Consider the following 22,049-nt stretch of genomic DNA (forward strand, 5'->3'; position numbering starts at 1 on the left):
ATTTAGATTTGTAACCAGGGTACTTTGCATAAAATAGATCAGTAAATATGTGTAAGCTTATAAATATTTATAATTTGATTTTAACTGTTATATCTTTTATACCATTATTGTTGTAAGCTGTTGCAACAGAGTCTCTGTAAAAGATCTCCTGTTGTGTGGTGGTGATCATTTTGAGCTATGCTTATTGATATTCCCAAAGATTCAGCAATTTTTATTTTTATTTTTTTTTAATATTTATTTATTTGGTTGCACCAGCTCTTAGTTGTGGCAGGTAGGCTCCTTAGTTGTGGCATGCGAACTCTTAGTTGCAGCATGCATGTGGGATCTAGTTCTCTGACCAGGGATTGAACCCGGGCCCCCTGCATTGGGAGCGCAGAGTCCCATCCACTTGCACCACCAGGAAAGTCCCTCAGCTATTTTCAGAGAAAAATATATCTTATTTATCAACTGTGGAAAACTTGGTAACCTAAGAATTAGAAGTTAACATATCATATACAGCTGGTATTTCCAAAGGAAAATAACATACAATGAAAGAGATATATTTACTTCCAAAAAGAAAGCCAGTTCCTAAACATTGCTAACATTTAAAAGTCTAAATTTTACAGGTTAATTTTTTTAATACATGGATTAATAATGTTAATCTCTTGATATATTGCATTCATCTTTTATCTCGTAATCAGTAAATTTGAATGTCAATTAAGTTGAAAGTAATGGCTGAAGAAATGTTATAGTTATTAGCTTATGAGTATCTTTAGTAGTTTATAGAAGTACTTTCCAAACATTACAAACAGGTATAGATTAGCTATCTAATGATTGTGAACATTAATAACTAGTCTTTTAGCTGAATAATTTAGAACAGTATCTGGTAATTAATTAAGAATTATCAGTCACAAATACCTTTAGGAGAACGGTATCAAAAAAAATAACAACAGTGATAATTACTCAGTTGCCATTTAGCTTTTCGACTATTGGAGTAAATTAAAAGGAGATTTAAAAATCAACTTCAAAAATGTGAAAGCACTTCTAATATTCATATTTACCAAGGAAAGAGTTGGTTTGCTTAGGAAAGACAAAGCACTATTTTGGTACAGATTTGACTGCAAATCTGTTTATCACAAAAGGAAATATATTCCTTCTGGCACATTAAGAATGTACTTTATGAAACTGTACATTGCTTTGAATTGAAATATGTATTATAGAAACCATCTTCTTGTGCTTGAAAAATTAATGTTAAATACTACCTTTTAACCTATCTTTTCCAATGGACAGTTGAAAGTTTGTCTGCTGGTTATGAATGTAGTTAGAATTGAGAAAGAAATATATTACACAGACCTATATTTCACCTTTAGAATGAATGGTCTCTTATCAAATGGTTGAAAGACTAACTATGATGACAGTCATGGAAGTTGTAACTTAAGTGAATACTAGTAAGAGCATCATGGAAACAAATCTTTAAGAGAGAGTTTGTGATAGCAAAAATATGTATCTTCTGTTGGCCCTGAAGGGGACATGAAAATCCAAGAGGAGTTCCTCAGATTGTTTATAATCCGCAAGAAAGATCAGTTCTGTATAATTGACTATATGCTATTGCTACAGTAAGGTGTTATAAAACTTTTGTTCTATGATACCACTACGTTAGTAACCTTAATAAAAGCATTAACATAAAAGTGTGAATGAATTTTTTTAGGACTCTTACCATTTTACACATTTTTTTCTGTTAAGTTTGTATCCTATTACCTAATAAGAAAAAATATATATATATAGTAGTATTTAGACGTAAGCTTTGGAAATGTCCATTAAATCCCTGTTGTACACCATTTTAGGATGATGATTGACATTCATCATAAAAATACATTGGGCAGGTATAGTCATAGGATTTTGAAATTTTACTGTACTGTTTTAACATCCTGGATAAGTTTTATAGTGGCAGTAATGTAGGTTCTAACTCTTCAGTTTCAAGTCTGTTTTATTCATTCTTCAAAACAGTGCTCTTTAGTATAGGAGCACACTTGGTTTTGAAATGGATTGCAGTGTTTTTGCTGATAACTTTCTTTTGTGATAGTTATATTAGTTGAACTAGGGAGGTGGCAGTCCCCCCTCACATTAGGAGTATCACTTGGTCTTGTCATAGGATGAAAACTTATCCTTACTCTACTAATTATCCAGTGTCTCAGTTTATTTGGATTTATTTTTAATTTCAATCACTAAAAGTTTTAATTTTTTATTTGCATTCTGCTGCTTCAAACTTTGTTGATTTTTACTTATGTGTTTTTCCAGACATTTGCAATGGTTCTGTCTGTTTCTATCACTTGGTACTTTGTGATGTTGGCTCAGAATACACTTACATTGTTAAAACATTTGTGATTCTTTTCACTTAATGCCCCTGTTTCATCTTTCATTATTATTATTATTTATAAATTTACTTATTTATTTTATTTTTTGCTGCGTTGGGTCTTCGTTGCTGCACACGGGCTTTCTCTAGTTGCAGCGAGCAGGGGCTACTCTTTGTTGTGCTGCTTGGGCTTCTCATTGTGGTGGCTTCTCTTGTTGTGGAGCCCAGGCTCTAGGGCGTGTGGGCCTCAGTAGCTGTGGCACGTGGGCTCAATAGTTGTGGCGCACGGACTTAGTTGCTCTGCGGCATGTGGGATCTACCTGGACCAGGGCTCGAACCCATGTCCCCTGCATTGGTAGGCAGATTCTTAACCACTGCGCCACCAGGGAAGTCCTTATCTTTCATTATTTAAATGTAATTGATTCAGTCTTATTTCCACATGTCTGTGATCATCCAGAATTATTCTGAGTAGTTTTTCGGATGTTCAGAGGTTGTATCTTGGAGCCAAGCACATAAGCTGAAACTCTCACTGAGACAGGAGACAGGGCACCATCATTCTTGATGTTCATGTTTGAAAGAAATGTCTCCAGTGCCCCCAGGAAAGATATCCTAGGGATGCTAAACTAGAAAGAGGCTTATCTTTTAAAAAGATTTACATATGTCTCCAGTTACCAGAGAAAGTATTTCCAACTTCAGGTTTTCTAAAGGAAGTGCTAAAGAGGAGACAGGGAGTTTTCTTTCCCTTTTTGCACCAGGGAAAATTTAAAATATGAAATCTTCTAGGTCTGTATTTACCCTTGTACTACCCATTTTAGAGAGGAAAAATAGGAGCAGCAGAGAAGTCAAGTGACTAGTATAGAATCACATAAGAGAGATGAAAAACGTGTTTAAGAGTTAGATGAGGAGCTCTCCCAGCTAGTAGAACCAAAAGACAAAGGGATGAAAAATAGAGAAATGGTACGAAAATTAGAGGACCAATCAGTGCAATCTCAAAAAATAGAAATCCCGGAAAGGAAGAACAGGGAGAAAAGCAGGGAAGAAGGTGTAAAGTATTCAAGAAAATTTCCCAGAACCAACGGATATTTGTTACTAGACTGGAAGGGCCCAGTGGGTATATTTAGCACAGTGGATCAGAATAGACCGGTGGCAAGAATCATTGTGGAATTTCAAAACACTAGGAACAAGAAAGGACTTTATAAAATTTCACGAAAAAGAACAAAATAAGTCGTATGAAGTATCAGGAATCAGAAAGATCTCAGACTTCCCAACAGTAAGCACAGAAATAAGAAGGCAGTGAAGAAATACCTTTCATATTCTGAAGGTAAATGTTTTCCGACCTACAATTTTATCTGACTTTTAAGTATGAAGGTAGAATAAATTTACTTTTAGGTCTCAAAAATTTCAAGCAGACTGGAGGATATACTGCACCAAAAGGAGAGAATAAAACAAAGAGGAAGATATGGGATATAGGAAACAGGAGAAAGATGAAGGGGATCTCCAAGACTGTAGTGAAGGGAGGTCCCAGAATGGCAGCTGTGTAGCAGACATATGACCGTCCATCTAAACTGGAATAGTTTGACTTAAGATACAGATATAGGGGGAGCTATTATTATTAAAATGCCAGATGCCTTTGTAACATCTTTTTAAAGCCTGAGGACAAATTACCCACATGAGATGGGCTCATGTTCTCATGACTACTTGTCTTCACCATGTGTTGATTAGTTCCTGTTCTCTCTAGTCCTGCTGCCTGGATCACCTGAAGATTCTCACTTCACCCCTCAAAAATGTGGTCTGCTTTGTTCTCCTTCTGAGAGTAGAATAGTGAGCTTAGAACTGGACAATACAATATAAAATAGTTTTCTTCTTGGACCTTACTTATGCCAAGTACCCACTACCTGGCCCCCACTAGGCCTCATAGATTCTCTTATCCTGTATATTTCCCAGTGTTTCCTAATGACCTTGCCTATAGACTTCCCAAAAATAGCCTTATATATCCTCTTAGAGAAGCTGGAGCCGGCTCCAATACACAGATTCTGTGTAGCTTGTCTTCTCCTTGGAGCCTTTCTTTGTTGTGGCAATATTGGCCTTTCTTTTACAAAACTAGCTAGGTTTATGGTATACTTAGTTTCTTAGTTTTTAGGTAGTAAAACTATTAAAAAAAAAACAAGTAGGAAACAGTTAATAGAAATGCCAGGATACTGATTTCCTCTTGATAGGGGTGGGGAGATTGGGAGCACAGTTGGGGATGGGCACATAGGGGAATTGTGAGGTAGTAATAGTGTTCTGTTTCTTGATGTGGGTAACATGGGATTAAAAAATTACTCTTTAACCTGTACCTATAGATTGTGTATATTCATGTTTATTAATACATTTTATAATAAAAATTTTAAAAATCCTTAATTTGAATAAAATCAAACTCAATGATTATTCAAAACTAAACTCATTCTATAAGACTGTTGTATTAAACATTACATGTGTATCAGAATAAAATTCAGTCTTTAACATAGTCTGTACTGCTCTCTAATCATGATCTAGCCAATGGCTGCATCTTTGACTTTATCACCTACAGTCCTCTGTGTGCTGGGTTCTTATTGTTTCTCAAACGTACGGAACTTATTTTGGCTCCAGGGCCTTTGCATTTGTTCTTCCTTCGGCCTGAAAGTCTTTTCATTACATGATATTCATGTAACTTGCTCTCTCACTTTATTCTTGTCTCTGTTCAAACATAACATCTCCAGAGACCTTTCCCAGTTACCCTAGTAAAACATACCCTCCCATCTAGACTGTCATCTTCAGTTATTCTCTATCTCCTTTTTTTCTTCAAACCTCTTACTATTACTTGACATTATCTTATATATTTACATGTTTATTTTTCATCTACTCCATTAGGGTATAAGCACCATGAAGGTAGGAACATTTTGTTTTTTATCACACAGTGTCTGGCATACTGTAGATGTTCAGTAAAGTTTTCTTGAATGAATAAATTAGGAATTGGTCAATTAAAATAAAGAACATCGTTCAAAGAAGATATCAGCCTTCTGGGTGTAAAAGAAATTGATATTTTGTTAATGTCATTGTGCCATTTTACTCTTTAGTGTTGAATACATGCATTTCATTTTGAAATATTCAAAAAAGTTCCCCACATATTTAAAATTAGGAAAATGTTTATTTCCTAAACATTCTTATTTTTAGCTATACCACATTATGGCAAGAATGTACTGCATATGTAATGAGCAAAGGCTAGTTAATAGCTATGGAAGGAACTGTGTACATTGTGCATTATTTATAATTTTGTTTGCCGTGGATACACATCTGTGATTCAAAAAGCCCTGTGAATCTTTGGGCATGAAAAATCATCTTTTCTTTTTTTGTTATCATCTACTACCATCCTCCTATACTAGGGCTCAATAAAGGTTTGTTGACTAAAAGGTTCAATTTACTATATATGTTATAATAATATAGGTTGCATAAACAAACAATTCCAGCATTGATAAACTATAATTATGCTTATACCTTCTGCATGTATTATACTTTTATTTTTTTGAGAGGTGTTCCCATTGAAATTCACTAGCAGCAGTCACATAATGGTGGCTATAATATAATGATGCTTGATGAGATAAGAAATTCATAAACCTTTTGACATTGAAAATCACAGCACTGTCTTTTATACTTTAACCGTAAAAGTTTTCCATTTATTTGGGTAAAAGTCTAATAAGCATAATATGAGGATGTTCACAGTGCTGAATACATAGTAATCTCTTACATACAGCATACAAGTGGAATGAATGGTTGTGTGGATGGATGAACTGGAACTTTCAGACCATTTGTGATCAGTTCAACTTTGAAAATTATGGTTGACCTTAGGGAAAGGGTTGGATCTTTTCATTTCATTGCTAAAAGAATTTATATTCTTTAGCTTAGTAAGTAAGAGAAAGTTTTAGTAGCTTAATAAATATATAGAGAGCTGCTATAATATATATAATATCTAAGTGTGTGATTTACATCATATATGAAGTGAACATAATTGATATTTTTTATCTCTGCTGAGAATAAATCATGGGGAAATGGGTTTTCACTGCATTTGAAACAATATATTACGTAGTGCACAAAGCACTTCCCAAAGATACATACTTAGATCCTGGTACAAGTTATAGAAGTCAGTAGAATATAATGTACTCTTTTCCTACATTATATGTCTTTAAGAATAGGCTAGATAACTATATTCTTGTTATTGTTTGATGCCATGCTACCTGTTAGCATTAAGATTAGCTATAAGTTTTTGACTGTTTAGATTTTTGTGATTGACTTACCTTTTGTTTATCATTCTGTAAATAAAGATATTATAGGAAAACTGTCTTACTGCATTATATAAATCATATATTTGAAAAATTAAATATTTTTATGTTCTGTATGCTCTGTTCTTTCTTTCTTTTTTTTTGCATGTTTTGACTGCTTGTATGTTTTTCATGTAGGTCACTTTTGAAATACATAAAGAAAACCTTGCCAATATATTTAGGGAACACCAGGGAAAAGTTGATGAAGAAATAGGGCAGTGTTCTTCAAGTCCAATTCAAGCAGTCTCTGGCATTAGCAGGGATGTTAATGTTTCAGTAGGATCCCAGCAATCAGATACAAAGGATTCTCCTCCTTCTTCTCATATCACCAGAACTAGTGATGAAAAGTCAAGCATTGGGAAGACAAGTTCAGTAGAATCTGCATCCATTGTTGAACTGCAAACTCACAATACATCTAATGAAGAAAGGACAACTGTGCAAGAAAATCAGGAGTTACTGGATGAAGTCCCTTTAGAAGAAACACTGAAAAATGAAACAACTAATGCAGAGAGTTTAGAAGGATCTTCTGACATAACAGAAGCTGTGACTGTTTCCTCTGATTCTTTTAAAACAACTGGCAAAGATATAATGACTGTCAATGAAGTAACTGCTTCCATAAGTTCTCCTTCAGAAGAGGATGCTTCAGAGGTGCCAGAATTATTGGATAAGTCTGTAGTAGAGGAAGAAGAAGATGATGATTACGTAGAACTGAAGGTAGAAAGTATTTCTACTGAGGAAGCCAGTCTACCTAGAGAGCTCCAAGATAACAGTTTGTCTCCAGCTGCTTCTGAAGCCAATGAAAGAATGGACATGTTTAGTAATGACCACAAGTTAATATTTCAAGAGGAACAACCTGTAAGTAAGAAACAAACTGACACTGAAACTCGAGATCCTAAAGATTCTGAAGTCTTGACTATGACAGCATCAGGGTCTTCAGCTACCTCACCAGGAACTACTGCTTCCCAAGCAACTGTTCAATCAGATGTTGGTCAGATGCTGGAGGTAGGGGAGAAGACTAACCTCGCCGGAGAAACCAAACTACATAGTGATTCTAATAGTAGTACCTTCGAGTCTGCTACTACTTCTGAGCAGAGGATTGCTAAGTTGGATGCTTCCAGTGTTGCTACAGATACTGAGAGATTGGAATTGAAGGCCACTACAAACATGGAAGCATCTCAGCGTCATCAGCCTGTGCTTGAGGTGATTATATTTATTATCTTCTTGAAGTGTATTTGCATTGAGTTGAAATAGGACAAATGTATAGACTTAGATTTTATTTTATTTTATTTTGGAATTGATTCATAACCTATTTGCAATTACATAAATGCAGTGAATGTGAAGATTATTATCTTTAGCACAGGGTTTGGCTTTCAGTATGAGTTTGTTAAATGGCAGCTTTTATTATTATTTTCACCACAGTATCATCAAAAGTTACTACTTTCAAGTTTCAGTGTTAGTGTATTTTTAGCTTATAAAGCAAACATTGGAAATACTTTTACCCTTTATTTGATGACCGAGTCATAGTTAGGATGTTAGTTTTTAAGCAGAATCTAGGACTACCTTCCTGCAAAACCACCTGCCAGTGTATGATTTTAGATACAAAGTATGTGGTTTAAAATTGTTCCATGAGGTCTGTTTACTTTTTTAAGAGACAGGAGACTTTGTGCGATCCAGAGACACAGCTTTCTTCCTTACCAGTGTCTCAGAGAGATTCATGACACCACTGTGGGTGCATGTTGTCATTTCCCACTTTAATCAACTCTTACTGCTCCTCCTCCAACTCTTTTTTTTTTTTTTTTTGCGATACGCGGGCCTCCTACTGCTGTGGCCTCTCCCGTTGCGGAGCACAGGCTCCGGACGCGCATTGTTTTTTCTTAATTCTAGCCAATTTATAATCCAGCTATGGCTCTTCTTTTATGTCAGTGTTCAAAACCAAAAGCTTCTTGATTCCTTTATAAAATGTTGCATTAGCTGGTGGTAATACTAACATGGTTCCTGGCCAGTTACTGCTGCATTGTGCTGATTTCACATTTTTTATATCTTTGCTTTAAATGTATTAATGTTATTACTCATTGATAATTTTTCTCTGATTTAGTCCCTTAGTATCTTAAAATGTGAGTATTTGTTAGATGAATTACATAGAAGCTATTAAGTTATTAATGTCTACCTTTGAAGTTGAACTAATTTTATTCTTTTTAACTTTCTCTATTAGATGTCAAGGCAACAGGAGCAGCCAGGGCAAGGAACAGCACCAGATGCAGTTAATGGACAAAGGAGGAATTCCAGATCTATGTTCCGTATTCCAGAGTTCAGATGGTCTCAAGTGCATCAGCGTTTGCTCACTGATCTATTATTTTCAATAGAAACAGACATACAGATGTGGAGAAGGTTTGTCCATATGTTTATTATAGAAGATGTATATAAATTTTAGTGTTTGTTTTCAAAGAAATTTATATAGTTGACATTTTGCAATTAATTTCAGTCATTTGCTTAAAAAGTAGGTTATAACTTATTTCTGTGGTAGGGTTTTATTGAATTAATGTTTATTCTCATATAAATGAGGTACCATATTTAGAGTATCAAAACTTGAAAATTTTTCTTTTAAAAAATTTGCTGTGTACTTTACAGCATATAATATAGCATATAATTTGCCTGAATGTAGGTCTACTGACTGGGTTTATTTCTAGAAATAGTAAAAAAAAGAAAATTGGGATTTATGTAAAACATCTAATTTTCCATTGTATTTTTAGTATAAAGAGTCTGTGTATTTCAGATTATCCTCCATTGTATGATTTATGATTTTAAAAGTGCCTAATGTGTTTATTGTTATTTGTATACTGCTCTTATTCTGTTTAAGGACATTTCGTGGCATTGTCTAAGAAAACGTTATTAGAAAAATCATTTTTAATAGCACATTTAGCACCATTTACCTCTTAGTTTTTGCCACTTCTTAATTTTGGTCCTAGTTAAGGATAATTTAGTTCAACTTTTATATTAAGTGTAAGATGAATAGTGTTAACATTTCAGCACTGAAAAAGGGCATGTGTAGTAACTGCTGATATGGAATGGTCTACATCTTCTAAGGAAGTATACACCCTCCTCCAAAATGCCTGCTGCATCATTATCTTTCCTCAGCTTTCAAGATGAAGCAAAAGCGCCTTCTTATCCTCCCTCCCCTCAAGTAGGCAAACTGTGATTTCCTTTTTTTAGCTTTATCAGTAAACATCATTTATCTTTGGACAGCCATTCAACAAAGACAGTAATGGACTTCGTGAATAGCAGTGATAATGTCATCTTTGTACACAACACAATTCATCTCATCTCTCAAGTGATGGACAATATGGTCATGGCTTGCGGGGGTATACTGCCATTGCTTTCAGCTGCTACATCGGCTACAGTAAGGACTTAACTACTATATAAAGTTGGTGTGAAAACATGACTTATGCATTCTTATTGATTAAAACTTGAATGTGGTTGTTACTATGCATCATAGGTTCTGTAATTCAAAAGCAACAGAATCCTTTTATAATTACTTGAAAGGACCTTAGAATCTGTTCCAGGAATGAAGGGACTAAAAAGAATGTTTAATTATTAGGGATGAATGAGTTAGTGAAGAATATGACTGACAGTGTTTCACCTGTATGTATGCTTTTTTTTTAGATGAAATGATAAGGAAATCCCTCTGTTGAAGTAGATTTGTGAAAGCCTGGCTTTTTGTAAAATTTAGAAATCTGTGGACTGTATCTCATAAAATTGGATTTTTATCAGAATATAAATGTAAATGTCAAACTTTATTCCTTACAGCATGAGCTGGAGAATATTGAACCTACTCAAGGCCTTTCAATAGAAGCCTCGGTGACATTTTTGCAGAGACTAATCAGCCTTGTGGATGTTCTTATATTTGCAAGTTCTCTTGGCTTTACTGAAATTGAAGCTGAAAAAAATATGTCATCTGGAGGAATTCTGCGGCAGTGTCTCCGACTGGGTGAGCTGTTAAAACCTATTACTTAGGAATTTACTTAAAAAATTTTCAGTGATCCAGACATATTAAATTGAACATTTTCTTTTTCCTGTTGGTGGGAAAAAGTTTGCTAGGCAATTTGTCTTATGCTACTTTTTAGCCTCCAAAGAGTGAAGGACTGTGTATGTACTGGCTGTAGTAGTACTTGTGAAGGTAATAGAGGAGGAGGACGTGTTTTGAAAATTCTGCATTGATTCTGGTCAGCATTACTTCTTCTCCGCCCACCCCCAACCCCCCAATCTCTTTTTGCTTTAAAGTAGTGCTTCTCAAATTTTAAGATGATTCATACACATGGATCACCAAAGGATCTTGTTGAAATGCTGATTAGATTGTATAGGTCTGGGATGAGACCTAAAATTGCCTTTCTAGTAAGTCTGAGGTAATGCTGATGCTGCTTCTCTTAACAAACACACTTGAGTAGCAGAGTTCTAAACTAGCATCATTCAAGTATAGCCTTTATCCAAATAAGCTGTGATAATTTGTTACAGCAGTTAGTAAGATTATTAAATCTCTGTTCTTCTTCTGGAGGCAGTTCTTCCTTAGGTGAAAGTTAAAGTAAATTAAACGAAGTTTTAGTGATATCTGAACTTCCTTAGGTGAAGAAGAAAATTTTTTCTCTATGCAGAAGATGTCCTGTATCTAGTCATAAATACTGAGACTTTGTTAATGATTTGCTTATTAAATGGAGAGAAGTAGGTGGAGAAATGGGTACCAAAAAATGGAAGCAAAATCTTTAGGAACCATGGCCATATGAAGACAAATTAGAAATAAGGCACCTATGAAAATATAATACCAACAGTGGAAAATCTAATTAGTTAATGAAGTATTTCCCCATATTTAGCAAGAATATCCGTTACTTAAACAGATGTACTTACTTTTTTTTGGTACAATAATTATTTTTACTCAAAATGCTATTCAAAGTACTTTTAAACTTAGGATGCTGTAAAGGACTTGGTATACTATTTTTGGGGAGTTTTTTAAAAATTTTAATTGAGAGAGATTGAAACGGTAAGCACAACAAAACAGAAGCTATCATTTATTGACTGTCATATGTCATTGCTGATTTTCACGAGTCACTGATCATTTTCTTCCAGCCATTCATTCATTTGTATTTTCTTCCTTTTTTTCATGAGGAAAATTGAGATCAAAGAAATTAGGAAATTTGCCAAAAATTTAAAAGCTGTAAATTGGTAGAGCTGGAATTTGAATATAGTTTAACTAATGTTCCTACTCTTTCTGTTATAAGATACACCCTTAAACTTTATATCAGTAATATACTTAAAATATTTAGAACCCATTGCTTTTGTATATGCCATTTTTAAAACCTTTCCACTTTCCTAAAAAGAGTGCACTTTTGGAATTGAAAGTACAAGACTACACTAGCAGTGCTTCACTATACTCAAGAAGTATTAGATTCAGAAGCTAGGGGAATACCGTATCTCCCTCATTTTCATAACTGTAGAAGAAAATAAGGAAATAATTCAGTGTACTCCAGCACCACATGTTCTCCTTGTTCAGGATCACTTAATAGAATATGGTAAGCTTGGTAAACAGTCCAAATGTTTTTGTTTTTTTAAAAAAAATAAGTAATTAATTTATGGCTGCGTTGGGTCTTCGTTGCTGCATGCGGGCTTTTCTCTAGTTGTGGTGAGTGGGGGCTACTCTTCGACGCAGTGCGCAGGCTTCTCATGGTGATGGCTTCTCTTGTTGCAGGCTCTAGGCTTCAGTTGTTGTGGCAGGCAGGTTCTAGAGCGCAGGCTCAGTAGTTGTGGCGCACGGGCTTAGTTGCTCCGTGGCATGTGGGATCTTCCCAGGGCTTGAACCCGCGTCCCCTGCATTGGCAGGCAAATTCTTAACCACTGCGCCACCAGGGAAGTCCCAGTCCATATGTTTTGATCCCTGGTCTCCTCACTCCTGTTTTCCTGAAGTTGGGGTTGAGAATGTAGGATGGCAATGGTAAGAAGAAACTGTGCTACTGAGATTGATTGATACTAGGCATTCAAATGTGGTTTTTAACTTTGTAATGCAGACCCAAACTTGATTTTATGCAACGTGTGATGAAAGTAGTGGAAGAGTTATTTTCCTGGGCCTGACTCCAAATTTGACAGAGTTGTATTCCATATTCTCTCTCCCTCCCTTCTTCACTGTGTTCCTTCCCTTTTCCCAACTGTTGTTGCTCTCTTTCAGCACCTTTCTCAGTACTTTCCCTTTTCAATTCTGTGTGTGCTAGCCATATGATAGTCTGGTGACAGTTAAGGTCGTTATCACTTAAGTTTGCTATTTAGTTCCTAATTTGCTCTCTCACTCTTGTTGAGACAAATACCTTCAGTGCTACCAGATTGGTTGGGAATTGAGATGATTACATGATATCAATCAATTCATAGTCAGTTGTGTATTACCTAATTTATTACTTAAAATTCGAAATTAATTTCTAAATAACTTGAGTTAATTGCCTAAGTGAGATGCTTAGAGAGGTAATTTTAGACTGTATATTAATCACAATCTCTTTTTTGTCCCCCGCCTTTTAAACAGTTTTAATGAAAGCCAGTAAAAGGTAGATTCTATAAATATTCCTTTTAATGCTCTACCCTCTCTCAGTCTCTATTAATATCATGCTGTAATGATAAAAATTTTAAGAAAAACATGCAAGTTTCTAGTTTAACTATTGTACTTTAATGAAGGTAATAGAAGGTTATTTTACCCTGGACTAGTTGATGGCAATGTGATTTACTTTCTACTTTCTTACACCTTCAAAAAAAGTTCTTTTCTTCCCTATCTTTTCCTCCATAGACGATTATTTCAAGTAGCTTATGTGAGACCTAAGAAACAGTACAGTGTTTATTAAGGTTCCTGAACTGATTCTCTTTTAGCAGTGGGCCCTAACAGAGTAGCTAACAAAGTCAGAAAACAAACAGTGGGTGATAAAGCCCAGGGACATTTTAGAAATTTGCTGAAGGTAATGTTTCAAATCTTATGTAACTCGTATAGGTGAGTTTCGTCAGTCTCATAATCTTAAATATAATTTTTTCTTGCCCAACTTTTTCCTTAAAATAAATTACAGTGTGTGCAGTGGCAGTAAGGAATTGCTTAGAGTGTCAACAGCATTCACAGCTGAAAACTAAAGGCAAAGCAGGAAAAGTCCAGAAAACAACACACAGCCTGATTCCCATGGGGAACTCTGCAGCAAAGGTAAGCATACAGAATAATTAATTAAATAAAAAAGCATTCTCTCATTTTACGATTAAGATCTTAAATTTATTTGTTCATTTCAACATAAAGTTAAATAAATTTGACAGAGGTCCTAAAATAGTTATTTTAGCCTGTGGACATAACCTTCAAATATTTGTGTTTAAGTATACAGTAAAGATTTGCTTATACTTAATCTTGTCTGCTTTTCCAAATGTTTACTTTCCTTGTGTCCATGATACCTTTTCCTTCAAGTATGTCAATTTGTGTTTCACGTACTTGGTGAAACGGTGAGTTAGCATGCAGTTTCTTTTTTCCTTCATGACTCCCTTCTACATCCCCCACCCCCATCCTGACACCCAAAAAAAAGAAGACAGAAAGAAGTAGGAAAATAAACTGGGAAAAGCAACATTATAGCCTATGGAATACTGTTTATTTTTTAAAATGTCTGTGTAATGTATATATTTATTTTTTTTTGTCTTAAATAGAGTCCGGTGGATATTGTAACTGGTGGTATATCTCCAGTAAGAGATTTTGACAGGCTTCTACAAGACATGGATATTAATCGACTTAGGGCAGTTGTCTTCAGAGACATAGTAAGTTACAGTATTTCTTTTACATATTCTCTTAGCTGATACATATTTCCTCTGAGGCCCAAAGTATTGAGAGTGAACACTCTTTGTGATATAAAATAGTCAGGTAGAAATAAGAAGGCCTAGATACCAGTTCTCTTGACAATGATTTTAGAATCTTAGAATATTAAAAATATTGTTTATATAAATGGAGCTAATATATCAGAGTATTGCTACCAAAAAGAAAAACACATTATTACATAGTAAGCATTGTAAGTGCTTCATATGTTCTTATTCATTCCAACAACTTCTTGATTTGTGTACTTTGTAATTCCCATTTCATGAATGAGGAATTTGAAACACAGAGAGCTTGGGTAACTTGTTCAAGCTAATGGAGCTAGTAAATGATAGGATTCTAACTCCAGAATCTGTGCTCTGAAAGTTTTATATGATATAAAAATACACGATGAAATGTCGGGAGTGGTGTTTTAAATTTTTTAAAGATGAAAAATAGTTTCGTTTTAGCTAATTTTGATATATAATATGGCAGAATTTCATGTAGGAATTGTAAAGTCATATAAAAAAAGTATAATCATTAATATTTATTGAACACTTACTGTGTGTTTAGTACTAGCTGCTCTATATTACGTATACATTTTTTAAAAATAAACTTTATAACTTGAATTTTTAACTTTCCCTTCTCTTTCTCCAGTGTTTTTGTCCTCTTTTGATTCTTCACTAAGCTTTATACAAGTATACAATTTGTTAAAAGTAGTTATAGGTAATAATTATTAGCTATAACTAATAGTTTATTTTGTATTAAGCATATAACTGGATGATTTATATGTATTACCTTATTTAATTCACAGAATAATCCTATGAGAAAGATAGCAGTATTAGCTTAAATAGTCTGCTTAAAATCCTACAAGTAGTGAGAGGTAGAAGTGGATTAAGGACCTAGGGAGTCTGATTCTTGAAACTTTGATCTTAACCATTGTACTATAATGCCTCCCTGGATCTCAATTTTTTGCTTTTTGGTAGCTGTTATTATTCCTTTAATGAAGAAACCATTACTTTTGCTTTTTAGAACCCACTGACTGTGGTCCACTTTAGAACCAAATATTGCTGCTTCCTTCTCTCCCCATTCTCTTTCCTTGAGCAGTTGTTGAGTCTATTGCCCCGTAACTTTGTATTTCCTAGAATGAAGTTTCAAAATCTAGAATAGATGATGTAACTCTTTGGCTTAAAAAATTCTCTAATGGAAATGCAAACCAAAACTACAGTGAGGTAGCACCTCACAGTGGTCAGAATGGCCATCATCAAAAAATCTACAAACAATAAATGCTGGAGAGGGTGTGGAGAAAAGGGTAACCTCCTGCACTGTTAGTGGGAATGTAAATTGATACAGCCACTATAGAGAGCAGTATGGAAGTTCCTCAAAAAACTAAAAATAGAACTACCATACAACCCAGCAATCCCACTACTGGGCATATACCCTGAGAAAACCATAATTCAAAAAGAGCAAACTTTGAAGAAAAAGGAAATGACCTAAAACTGGGGATATAAATAAATTATTACCTTGAGGTTAAAAGCTAAGGTTTTTAATCAGTCTAATCTGAGTTCAGATTTGCTTTTTCATTTACTGTATGCCCTTAGGTAAATTACTTAACTTCTCTAGGCCTCATCTTATTTAAATGGGTTAATGAATATAGCACAGTGCCTGACTCACAGTAAGTATTCAATAAATGACAGCTACAATTGAAAGTAAATTTGTTTTAGGAGTTAGGACTTAAACATAAGGATCTATGGGATATTTTTTATTTGGGCACAAATCAGGCATACACTGTAAACTTCATACTGTAGTTAGTAAACACGGAACATATTAATGGGCTAAATAAAGATTAGATAGGTGTAAATAATTTATAAAAGATTAAGCAGGGCTTCCCTGGTGGGGCGCAGTGGTTGAGAGTCCGCCTGCCAATGCAGGGGACACGGGTTCGTGCCCCAGTCTGGGAAGATCCCACATGCCGCGGAGCAGCTAGGCCTGTAAGCCATGGCCACTGAGCCTGCGCGTCTGGAGCCTGTGCTCTGCAATGGGAGAGGCCACAACAGTGACAGGCCCATGTACTGCAAAAAAAAAAAAAAAGAATAAGCAGACCAAGCAAGTTATTTGCCTATGTTTTTAATGTTGATACCATTAACAGCAGTTACTATAATAGATGGTGGAACTGTGTGGCAGAGGAACAGAGGAGTTTCTGGAGAAAAGGGATGGTTAATAAAAAAAGGAAAAATGTACGTATATCTTTTCCATCAAGACTGATAAGATCTTACACATGAACCTAAAAAGTACCATAGATTCTTGTTAGATTATACATACAATACGTCTAATAATCCTATCAAGTAGATAGGTTCAGTAGACTCAGATCTCATTTTTTCTCTGAAATTGTGTCCAAAACTTTTGATATTTGTTAATTGTTAACCTTCAGTTTCATTTGTGCCAATTGTTTCCATTTATTTATCTGCTAGGCAACCGTGTTCTTTGTTTCGCTTATCCTATATTTAGCTGCTACTTGAGGTACCTTTAGTTTTCAGGATTTGCTGGAAGAATTTGAGTTTTTCCTTTAAATTAATTAAGTTCAAACCTGTTTTGAAAAGTTATCAAAATCAGTGATGTGTACAATGTTCCTTTGAAAATGGGGAATTTGACTAGGTGAACTGGTCATTGATGTACAGGTATGTAAGTGATCTGTAGAGCTGAGATGAAGCCTGGACCTCTTTAGAGGTCAGTCTAGTTTGTCCTTTTCTTTCTGGCAGACACTGTATTTTCAATTATGGACACTTGAGTCTGTATTATTTTAAAATACTCTTGAGAATTTCTTTGGCATCCCGTTCTGTATGTGGTAACGTTACTTTAAAAAATCTTGAATGCTTGTCTTTTAGGAAAACTGTTATTCTGATTTTTTAAAACATTTTAATTCTTATGGTTGGAAGCAAAGATAGTTGTTCACATATAATGATAATTGCTGTTTGATTAACCTTACAAAGTATATTAGGACATATCTCTTCAGATTTAGTTACTTAATTTAAAAAAACAAGCCAGCTTCTCTCTTTTCATGTTTCACAAGCATAAAACCTAATATTTACAGGCATTTTTCCAAGAGTATTTGCCTAATCTTTGCTCAGGTGAATTCATTACTATTTTCTGTGTATATTGAAAGATTTGTGAACATGTTTTCTATTTGAATGTTGTCATGTAAAGTAAGATTCAAACATGTTATTTAATAGTGGCTTGATCAACTCCTTTTGTTTTTCCCCAGGAGGATAGCAAACAAGCACAGTTTTTAGCCTTGGCAGTTGTATACTTTATCTCTGTTCTTATGGTCTCGAAGTACAGAGACATTTTGGAACCCCAAAATGAAAGGCATAGCCAGTCTTTTAAGGAAACTGGTAGTGAAAGCGGGAATTTATCACTCCCTGGTAAGTTTCTGTATTTTATTATCTGGCATCCAAAGTTCAAGTAAAACATTACCTACTTATGATAGTTAAAATATTGATTCTGGAATTTATGTATAAAGTGAGAGTATGTATTTATTTTTACTAATAACCAAATATTTTAAGTACCATTGCAATTGGGAGATGGTTTCTGTTCGTTAAGTGAGCCATGTATTTGAAAGATGAGAAAATGTTATTCTTTTTTTAAAAAAAAAAAATAAATTTATTTATTTATTTTTGGCTGCTTTGGTTCTTCGTTGCTGCGTGCGGGCTTTCTCTAGTTGTGGCAAGCAGGGGCTACTCTTTGTTGTGGTGCGTGGGTTCTCACTGTGGTGACTTTTCTTTTTTTTTTTTGCGGTATGCGGGGCTCTCACTGTTGTGGCCTCTCCCATTGTGGAGCACAGGCTCCGGACACACAGGTTCAGTGTGTCCATGGCTCACGGGCCCAGCCGCTCTGCGGCATGTGGGATCTTCCCGGACCGGGGCAAGAACCTGTGTCCCCTGCATTGGCAGGCGGACTCTCAACCACTGCGCCACCAGGGAAGCCCGCGGTGACTTCTCTTGTTGCGGAACATGGGCTCTAGGCCTGTGGTCTTCAGTAGTTGTGGCTCGCGGGCTCTAGAGCGCAGGCTCAGTAGTTGCGGTGCATGGGCTTAGCTGCTCTGTGGCATGTGGGATCTTCCCGGACCAGGGCTTGAACCTGTGTCCCCTTCATTGGCAGGCGGATTCTTAACCACTGAGCCACCACGGAAGCCCGAGAATATGTTATTCTTTACAAATAAAATATTAAACATTTTTGTTTAACTCCACATTTGTTGTAAAGAATAAATAACATATTTTCTTAAGAGACAGATTTGTTAACAAATAACTATAATAATTGGAGTTATAAAATTAGCTGCCAGTTATAGGGAAAGTTATAAAATTAGCTGCCAGTTATAGAGAAGCAGGTATTGTAGTTATAGAAGTAGCTGTTACCCAACAGGGGTGATTTATTTATCCAATCAATATTCATTCCGTACCTCCTAGGTTCTTGTTCATTATTAATGAACAAAAGAAAAAAAAACGTCTGCCCTCCTGGAGCTTGAATTCTAGTGAGAGGAAGTAGAAAATAAGTGCATTTAATAAATAAATTGTATAGTATTGATTATTTTAGAAGGTGTTAAGTCCTAAGAAAAGAAGAATTGAATGGGGAAAATTATCAGGAATGACCAGGAGAAAGGGGGTATTTCACTCTAAGGAGAAAGGGATTTTCACTCTAAGGAGAATGAGAAATTATTGGAGGGTTTTGAGTACAGGAGTTAGAATTGATATATGTTTTTAAAAGTAACACTTGGGATTCTGTTTTAAGAATACACCCTATGGGGCAAGAAAAACCAATGTTTTAGTTATGTACTGCTGTGTTACATGTTACCTCGAAGCTAAAACTCACTGTTTTAGTCTTGTTATCATGATTCCATGAATTTGATTCAGATAAGTCGCAGTGGTAATGATTCATCCCTGCTATGATTCAGTGGTAATGATTCAACCCCTGTTGTTTGCTGGGGTTGGAAAATCCGAAATCGCTTTTCTCCTCATTAATCTAGTGCCTCAGCTAGAATGGCTCCAAGAGCTAGGGCTGAATGACTGAAATGGCTAAGCTGGGGTTGTACGTGTGGGGCCTTGCTACTTGTTCTCAGATGAATTTCTTGGTTTTACTCCAACCAGGTAGCCAGATGGTTTATAGAGGTGTTCAGAGATTCTGAGAATGTACAGATTGCCAGATCTTAAGCTTGGGCACAGAACTGGCCCACTTCTACCACATTCGGTTAGTTACAGTGAGTCAGGCCCAGCCCAGACTCAACGACTTCTCAAGGGGGTGAATACCAGGAAGCATGGCCAATAGAAGCATTAATGTCACAGTCTTAACATAGCCAGTTAGGAGGATATTGCAATAACCTAGGCAAGAGGTAATTTTGGGGATGGACTAGGGTGGTAGCTGTAGGGCTAGTGAGAAGCAGTCAGATTCTGGATATATTTTGATAGTGAGAAAACAGGATTTTAAAATATTTGCTGTGGATATGCAAAAGATGGAAGGTAGTCAAGAATGATTATAAGGTGCACTTGGATAGACTGAAGGTGAAACATACTAAAGGAAGAAGATAAGAAATTCCGTTTCCAACATGTTGAGTTTGTGATGTCTTTTAGACATATAAAAGAAGATGCAGAGTAGGCAGTTATATATAACAGTCTGAATTTTATTTATTTGTGTATTTATTTATTGAAATAGTGGTATTTAAAACTTTGAGAGTTAATGAGACCACTAAGGAAATAAATGTTGATAGAGAAGATAAAAGGATTAAGAACTGAGTACTAAGTCCCTTCAAGTTAAGAAATCCAGGAGAAAAAGAAGTGAAGGAGGTAAGGAAGGAACAACAGTAAGGTAGTAGATGAGAAACCAGAAGAGCATCGTGTCCTGTAAGCCAAGTGAAAAAAGTATTGTCACGTTGGAGAGAATAATCAGTTGCTGCTGCTATGTCAAGTGCTGTTAGGACTGAGAACTGACCATTGGATTTAGCAAGATGGAGCATTTTTGTTGGAATGGAGTGAACACCTGATTGGGGGGAATGAAAATCAAGTAGAAAAGGTGATGCTCCCTGTTGAACTAGATTTTAAGGACCATTGAATTATTCAGTTATTTAGGAGTGGTAACAAGTGTTCTAGCAGTAGAAACCATGATTGAGGTAGAGGTAATTATTGGTGTTGTAAAGTACTATGTGTTATGCCATGAGTAGCAGGAGATAAAGCTGGAGTTGAATAGTCATCTGAAAAATACTTATTGACTACCTACTACTTGCCAGGCATTGTTGTAGGCCCAGGCATTGTCATAGGTGCTGGAGATGAAGTGTTAAAGAACGTACATTCCCTGCCCTGATAAAGTTTACAACTTAGCTGACTCACATTATTGAAGAACCTTGTACTTTATCCTAGGGATTTTGGACTTTTTCTTATAGGCCAATGGCTTTCAACCTTGTATTGCTACCCATTGGTATGTCATATTCAGTTTGGGGTTTTCTAAGATATTTTGTTATTATTTATTATTATTATATTATTATTATTTTATTAAACCATCTATTTACTGAGTACATTTTATAGATTATTTAATTTGTTTTTTACCTTTTAGAACATGCTGTATATTTCATAATTTAAAATAATTAGGACTGAGTGTACCTTTTTAAAATGAGTTGTAAATTTTTTAATTCATACTTTTCTTCTTTTTCTGGGTAAGATGGAGAAAACTCACCAGCAGCATTCAGTCCATTAACTCCAGCATCCATGGAAGAATCTGAAAGTGCATCATCTGCTCGAAGGAGGGACTCAGGCATTGGGGAAGAAATGGCTACTGGTTTAGGAAGCAATGTGGACGTAGCTCCTCCTGTAGCACCTCCAAGTGTCAGTGCAGGCCCAGATGCCATCAGTGAGGTGCTGTGCACTCTTTCTTCAGAAGTCAGTAAATCTCAGGAGACCAAAAGTGATGGAGAAAATGAATTGGATAACAAGGCTGCACCATCAGTTCCCGTTTCAAAAAATATCAATGTGAAGGACATTCTCCGAAGCTTGGTTAACATACCAGGAGATGGAGTCACAGTGGACCCTGCCCTTCTGCCACCAGCCTGCCTTGGAGCTCTTGGTGATCTATCTGTTGAGCAGCCTGTGCAGTTCAGATCTTTTGACAGGTACTGTAAATAGTCTTTAAATATATAAATATAAGGATTTAAATATATAAATTATAAGGATTTAAAGGTTATAAATATATAAATATATAAATTTATTGGAGTATAGTTGCTTTACAATGTTGTGTTAGTGTATACTGTACAGCAAAGTGAATCAACTATAGGTATACATATATCCCCTCTTTTTTGGATTTCCTTCTCATTTAGGTCAGCACTGAGTAGAGTTCCCTGTGCTATACAGTAGGTTCTCATTAGTTTATAAATATATAAATTATAAGGATTTAAATGTTAAACAAGAATTTAACTTTGTTAAATTTTGTAGCTTCAACATTAAAAAGGGATGTTTTGATATCGTTTTAAAAATTATAAGGATATTTTGTTGTATGGTTTGTATATCATTTC

At 35.3% G+C, this 22,049-nt stretch overlaps 1 protein-coding gene across 4 annotated transcripts in view; it reads left to right on the forward strand.

Annotated features, from left to right (window-relative positions):
- The window catches only part of LRBA (LPS responsive beige-like anchor protein), a 743,236-nt gene that overhangs the window by 162,328 nt on the left and 558,859 nt on the right, over positions 1–22,049 (forward strand). For all 4 annotated transcript variants that reach the window (XR_014326184.1, XM_082838660.1, XM_082838661.1 and 1 more), the window contains 8 exons: positions 6,805–7,866; positions 8,879–9,054; positions 9,910–10,063; positions 10,471–10,651; positions 13,749–13,876; positions 14,362–14,469; positions 17,763–17,922; positions 21,203–21,650. Coding sequence is in view for 3 of the 4 variants with exons in the window: in XM_082838660.1 (XP_082694786.1) it covers positions 6,805–7,866; positions 8,879–9,054; positions 9,910–10,063; positions 10,471–10,651; positions 13,749–13,876; positions 14,362–14,469; positions 17,763–17,922; positions 21,203–21,650 (2,417 nt within the window). In the remaining variant the exon portion in view is untranslated. The remainder of the gene's footprint in view (positions 1–6,804; positions 7,867–8,878; positions 9,055–9,909; positions 10,064–10,470; positions 10,652–13,748; positions 13,877–14,361; positions 14,470–17,762; positions 17,923–21,202; positions 21,651–22,049) is intronic.

The sequence above is a fragment of the Leucopleurus acutus genome (assembly GCF_964270905.1).
Source record: "Leucopleurus acutus genome assembly, chromosome: 4".
In the NCBI taxonomy this organism is placed as follows: domain Eukaryota; kingdom Metazoa; phylum Chordata; class Mammalia; order Artiodactyla; family Delphinidae; genus Leucopleurus; species Leucopleurus acutus.